Below are 7,014 nucleotides of genomic sequence, written 5' to 3'. Positions count from 1 at the left end.
AATTATAAAAAATAATCTCAATAAAAATGATTCACATATTTAACCATTTTTTTTTTACACAAAAACATGCCTTTCAAAATAGACATAGATCACCATATTATGTGGAATTTAAACTTTGCATCAATAAATTTCCATGCATCTCACCTCAAGTCTGATATAACTTTCTAATCACTTCAGAAAAAACGTTAAAAACTTATAAATAACAAAACAAAAATCAATAGTTACAATTTAAAAATGTAAACTCCACTAAAATCACAGTTATTTAAATGTGGCTAGAATTAAAGAAGCCTCAATGGTGTAGACCAGAAGTAGCGCCAAGTCGCGGTGTTGGCCCAAAGAATGCATAAGGCGACAAATATGGCGGCAAAGAAGCAGCAGCAGCCGCTGCAGCAGCAGCAACAGGATGCGGAGCAGGTGGCATCGTGGGCAATCCAAAGGAAGATAAGGATGGATGTAACAGTCCCGGGGTTTTCCCATACGGATGATAACGTGCTGTTGCAAGCGGACTCAAGGGTGGTGTCGGATAGCTACGGGAGTACAGTGGATGTCCCGGTGGTAATCCTGTAGGTGTAAGAAAAGACAATCCCGATTCACTTGTAACACTGGTGTGACTTCTAAGATGTTGAAGCAATTCTTCAGAAGATGAAAACCGTTTGCCGCAGTAACTTGTATCGCCAGCGATCCAATTACAGACATACGGCAATTGTGATGCAGCCGCAAGTGCTGCTAATTGTGCATGTGCGTAAGCAGCCATTGCCGAATTGTGTGCGTTCATTACAGATCCGTATGGATTCGTTGGTGGTGTTTTAATATGATCACACTGAATACATCCAGCAGGACAAGATCCGTGCACAATACTGTTGACGTTAGCAATGCTAGCACTTGTTGTTGCGGTTGTTGTTGATAATTTGCTGTAACTAGTAGTTGGTGCTGCTGTTGATGTTATGGGATTTAGTAAATGTGAGCTATATTGGCAACCAGTACAATAGGGATCACGACAAACTGGTGAAACTAGTGGTGAATCTGTGGGACCACCAGCGCTTGTACCTTTCATCCGCGAATAATTTAAATACGGATTAAGGGAATTGACGTTTTTTAACGTAGGTACATGATGTAGGGACATGAGGGAGCTTGTCATTACATCTATTGGCAGGGGGTAGCTGAGGTACGATGATGTAGATACCGCTGTCGGAGTAGATTTAAACACACCGAGTGGTAAGTCCTTGATAGATGGATCCAATAATAGATTTGATGAGTACGGAGACTTTGAATCCAGCTGGAGTGATTGATGCATTTGCGATGATACTTCGCTGCTTGTTCGTGACAAAGGAGATTCTCGTGTTATCTCGCTGGTACCATTTGGTGTTGATGTTTTCCGACCTTGTGGTGTTATAGCGCGTGATGAAGCACTTTGATTGCTCGAGCACCTTTTAGTGCTGGGTGTTCGAGATCTTCCTTGAGTAATCGAATTACTGGACGGCGCACGTTGCTCTTCTGGACTGGACGTTTTTTCATGAAATTCCGATGATTGTTTTGAATTTGGTTTTGATTCGCTGTTACTTGTTACGTTGATTATATTGTTTGGAGATGATTTGTCACGTGCTTCTAGACGCTCCGTTGACTTTGATGATTTACCAGACGACTTATCTTGTGAGGAATGGAGGGACTTTGATGATGCCGGTGGATCTGCGCCAATTTGACTGCATGTTTGGGCTAGCAATGCCAACGGGCTTTTTTTTGCATCCAACTGCAATGAGAAAAATTTTTTAACGAAAATTCTATTGATGTTTTTCAGTAACTTTTTTTTTATTGAAAACTAGCTATTACTCGCCCGCTCCGCTGGGCGCTTTATAGAATTACATTTTTATATCTAGACTTGAAATTTAATTAGAGTATTGTTTTGACTTGCACAGATTTTCAATTCTATCGAATTGGCATGCACCTTTTATCCACGTAATTATTCTAGCTAATATTCATTGTAACTTTCAATGTGCAATCATTATAACATTTCCGTGTCTTTCTTACAAAAATTAATAATTGATATGAAAAAAAAAAATTTGTTATGAGCATTGAAAGTTTCAGTTAAAGAAATTGCAAGTCTCATAAGTGAAGAAATCTGCTTAGTATATAAACATAACCAATAGAATTAAAAAATTTATTTTAAACAAATGATAATCGAATAGAATAAATTTCGTTATAATAAAAATTCATTATTTCTAAGTCAAAAAAATATAGGCTCCGGATAAGTAATCAACAACAAATCATATACTAAAACCTTCTCCGAAACACGCTGCATCTTATGGTATAAGTATTATTCCGATCGGTTCAGTAGTTTTGGCAGTATAACCGGATAAAAAAATCGGCTCTCCATTTATTAGTATAGATTAAGCTTGATTAAAAATTACGATAGCTTCTTCAGTTATTTATTCGTTTTTTTTTCTTTTTATAGAAGAAAAAAGGGTAAAAGATGCTCTATTACACTTAAGAAAAAAAAAATTTTTTTTCTTCAATTTCCCTTCAAAAATATATTGATAAATTTTGTTTAGTTCAAATAATTTTAATATTTAAAAAGCTAAAAAAAAAACGGGTAAAATTTTCTTCTGTACATGTAAAAATAATTTACAGAAGTCGAAATTTAAAAATATTACTAACGAAGGTAATTCTAATTTTGAATTAAAATACATTAATAAGTTGAATGAATAAAATTTTAATAAACTAACCGTAGTCGGTAAAGGTGTAAGATATTCCGGACGAAGATACTGATTTGCACTTGAAGTTAACATTTTATCGCGGCAATTCAGCGAATTGATTAATTAATAATTCATCTATTCATTAGCCAGGTCACTGCTTACCACTTAGTATTTATAAACTCAATAAAACACTGAAAAATTCACTTTACACATTAATAATAAATAAATAAATAAATAAAATAGCGTTTTAAGTAACATTTACAACAATTATTTCACTTGTGGGTTTGTATCACATAAATCCAGTGAAAATATTCTGTTTTTCAACATGTTTTATCAAATTAAATTAAAAAACCTTCCACTACAGCATGGTAAACATTAAATAATTAATAAACTATAGTTTATTAATAATTGAAAACACCGACGTTATCTAGTTGGATTCTGAAACACGACTGATTTGTAGTTGGCAGTAAAACCCCGCCGATCTTACCCCACCACGGTAATCCAAGCGGACTCTGGTACAACATTTCCCCCACCACAAACGAGTCTCCAAGGAGACAATCCCCTTCTTTGGCGTTTCTGCCCTCACTATCATCACATCCTTGATTACCCTACTCCTCTGTAGATTCGTACAGAGCTAAAATCTCCCTTTACATCCCCCCACAACTGGAATTCCCTTTCTCTGTATCAAATACTATAATCATTCTCTTGTGGGGAATTCTTTCCCCTACAAGTACAATAACTACCACGACACGGTGTCGGTCGTGTCCCGGCGGTCGTTGTCGGTTCGCGCCCTGCCGACACTTTTACTGAGCACAACCGACCTGGCCAACGACGTGTCAACTTGTACGGAAACCCACCACTACCACGTCATCTTAAACTTTAGCTCCATACTAAGTCTATATATTCTTCTCTTTCTTTTTCACCACCCTGTTTTACTCGAATCCCTTTCTCCGTCTATCTATTTACCCTTTCGTCGCACGTTTAACGCGATTTTCCACTCGGTCATTACCAGGATAATTTGCTACTCGTCTGACTGTTATTAAATTGACTAAATCTACTTATTAAATACGCGATTCACTCAAATGTATATAATTTGCGGGTTAAAACATGATGCACGATAATCTTTAGAATTTTTTTGCTGAAAACATTTATTGTTTTTGAAAACTTTTTAGAATTGATATTGTGTTAGTTAAAAAAACTAGCAAACTACTATTTTTCCTTTTAATTCAAAACAGTTATTTTATTTTGTTCGAGTTTATAACATTGATATAATTTTTTGAATTGATAAAAAATCCAGATTTCAAAATTAATCGAGCTAAATATTAAAAAAAAATATTTAACAATTAAGACTGGAAAAAATTTCGGTAATGATTTACAAGTGGGGTCAACCTCATTTTGCCCTATGTTTGGCCATAGAAATTTGTTTTTTAATTGAGTGTTTTTTTATGTATTTTTCAAAAAAAAATATATCAATAAAAGATAAAATAGAAATTTTATCCAAAACCATGAAAGCCAATATTTTTTCCAACTTTTAAAGGCAAAAAAGCTATTGAAATTTTTATTTTTTTCTCTCACGACATTTTTTATCATAAATTCGCCATAAAAATAAGCAGAATAAAAAAAAAATTTTTTAAATGTTAATTTTTCACCTAGTTATAGCCCAAAATTTCTTAATTCCAAACATTAAAATAAAGAAAAATAAATTGTGTACTCTGACAAGAAAAATTTCTTTTGAAAAAATCGAGCAATATTGTAATATATCAATTTGTTAAAAATAAAAAAAAAAATTATTTTTTACATTGAGAAAAAAAAGTACTACTCTTAAAAAAATTTTCTTGTCACAAGAATATATATTTTTGATAATTTTCAAGAATATATTTTCTTGTCTCAAGAATTGATCGAATTAATCGAATTATTTTTTGTTCAATTCAACTGAACCTATTCGTTTGTTAATCTATCAAAATTAATGCCAATATTTAATTATCATGATAGATATTGATATTCTTTTGTCAAAAAACCAAAATTTATCAAAAAAGCCAAGAAATTTTTTTCTAGGTAAAAATTTTTTTTTTCTCAGTATAGCTTACTTTCTTGTTGAAAAAAAATTTCTAGATTTTGAAAAAAATAATTTTGGATGGAAATTTGCAAGTTGTCTAACTAAAATTGTTTTTTTTTTTTTTCCAAATCTAGAAAAATTTTTTTCAAAAAGTAAGTTACTCTATAAGAAATATTTCTTCAGCTAAGAAATAAAAGTATTTAAAATTTTAAACAAATTAATTTCTCCCTACAAGATTGCTCAATTTTTAAAGAATAAATTTTTTCTCAGCGTAAGCAAAAAAAGATTCGACCAAAAAATTTTTGATAACTATTCTTTACATTTAAATACTTATTTATGTAATATAGTTCTCTCGATTAACAAAGCTGTTATCACAACAGTAATTAAAAATAATAACATGTATATAGTAACGTTTATCATCGTCATAATATGCAATTATCAATGACAACATTGAAAATAGTAAAAACACGAACAACTAGACTGGACATTATCTTTTGTAATTGGAAATTTAAAAAATATTTTTTAATGTTCTCCGATAATTTGTCTTTAAATGCCATCGTTAAAGAAATTGTAATTTTTCCGGTGTTTAAGTTAATGAGCATGTGAGTTAACTGTAATCGGTAGGTTGACTGCTATTTAAATTGTTCAATTATTCATACTGATGAGCAGTTGATAACGATATCAAGTATACAACGATAAATAAAAAAAATTACATTATTGAAAATATTGATATACATAAAGAAAAATTTCTTGATTGGAGAACACAATTCTTGGCTCATGAAAATTTTCGGGTGCCTGAAGGAAGACCAAAGTTGTGATGGCCGAAGTAAAAATTTTTATTGAAATTCTATTCTTAGTGGAAGTCATTTTTTCTTAATTCAAATTATCATAAATACTTGATGCAATAAATTTTTATATTTGATCAAGATTTTTAGATACTTTAGGGAAGCAGCGCCACCTACTTCAGCTGAGAAAAAAATTTTCTCACCTTGAGAAAATTTTTCTCTTGAATATTTGATACCCATTTTATATTATTTTAGCGTGAAATTATACATATTGAATGAAAAAAACGATTCAATATTATTTGATCTTCCCATTTAACATGTTAATCAATAAAAATATTAATGAAAATTTATTTCCATCTTTATATTTAATTCTTTGGAGCAAGAGAGAAATTTTCTCAAAACAAGAAAATTTACTTCTATCAAGAACTAAATTTTTTGCAGCAAGAGTCTGAATTTTCTCAAAACAACAAGATTTTCTTGACTTAAATAAATTTTCTTGGATCAAGATACGTATTTCTTAAAGCAAGAGAATTAATTCTGTTGAAATAAGTAAAATTTCTTGTGTCAAAAAAAATGTTTTATTTTGCTCAAGAAAATAATAAGGAAGAAAAATATTTTCTTGGCTCAAGTGAACCTTTTTTTCTGTGTATGTTTTAATAATTTTTCATATAACCTGCATTGAAAATGTAAGTTTCAATGCCTGTTGAGCCAACCGAAACTAGACAATTTCAGACCAATGCGACTGTGCCGGGCAGGTATCAATTATTTCTTCCCGGCGGACAGAAAATGACGATTTTCTGTCCACGAAGTGAAGTTGCAGCTTTATTTTCAATCCTATCAATTGTTTGTTTATTTTATACCTTTATAATTGTCATTCTAACCGTTAACTGTATTGACATATCATAATTCTGTTATTAAGCATAAATAAGAATGATAAAAGAAAACTTGTCAATTTACGAATAATGTTTGGTAAAAAATAAACTATTACTTTCTATTTTATTATGTTTCATAATAAAATGGTATTTTTGCTGTTCGTCTGAAACTATCTAGTTCTGGTTGGCTCCAGACATTGAAACTAGCATTTTTAATGCAACTTATATGAAAAATATAATGTGTGACGCGGGATGAAACACGATTTCAGACCGAGTGATGCCAGCCCTCGCTTCGCTCGGGCAGGCAACTTCACTCTGGTCTGAAATCGTTTTGTTTCATCCCTAGTCACACAATATACTATTACCATCGACGAGTCTGAGCTTCTTCAGTTGATTAATAATCAAGAGTTTATTTATACATACTGAATAAAATTAATTTTCTCGATAAATAAGAGCGATTACTTACAGGAATAATTGTTATGTGACAATTGAAATTGATAGTGATGATTAAAATGTTGAGCTAAGTATTAAATAAGCCAAATTAAATATCGTGTAGGCAAAAGACTTTACTGAAAGATATATCATACAACATAGCAGCAGAAAGACAGATA

General features: G+C 31.5%; 1 protein-coding gene across 1 annotated transcript; it reads right to left on the bottom strand.

Annotated features, from left to right (window-relative positions):
- On the bottom strand, positions 1–3,212 carry LOC123270694 (zinc finger protein Elbow-like). Its single transcript, XM_044736855.1, has 2 exons — positions 2,721–3,212; positions 1–1,747 (listed from the first exon to the last, which is right to left on the bottom strand). Exons 1-2 carry the CDS (start codon positions 2,781–2,783, stop codon positions 290–292), a joined length of 1,521 nt encoding a protein of 506 aa, XP_044592790.1. The 5' UTR covers positions 2,784–3,212; the 3' UTR covers positions 1–289.
- Between the last annotated feature and the right edge of the window lie 3,802 nt (positions 3,213–7,014).

This window comes from Cotesia glomerata, linkage group LG8 (assembly GCF_020080835.1).
Source record: "Cotesia glomerata isolate CgM1 linkage group LG8, MPM_Cglom_v2.3, whole genome shotgun sequence".
NCBI lineage: Eukaryota > Metazoa > Arthropoda > Insecta > Hymenoptera > Braconidae > Cotesia > Cotesia glomerata.
Note: the sequence above shows the minus strand (reverse complement) of the source record. Positions and strands in the feature narration are given on the sequence as shown.

Excerpts from the sequence above, each read along its gene's own strand:
- LOC123270694 (XM_044736855.1), bottom strand. The coding sequence starts at position 2,783 with ATGTTAACTTCAAGTGCAAATCAGTATCTTCGTCCGGAATATCTTACA. Across the intron at positions 1,748-2,720 it reads TTACACCTTTACCGACTACG|TTGGATGCAAAAAAAAGCCC; the intron begins GTTAGTTTATTA and ends TTCTCATTGCAG.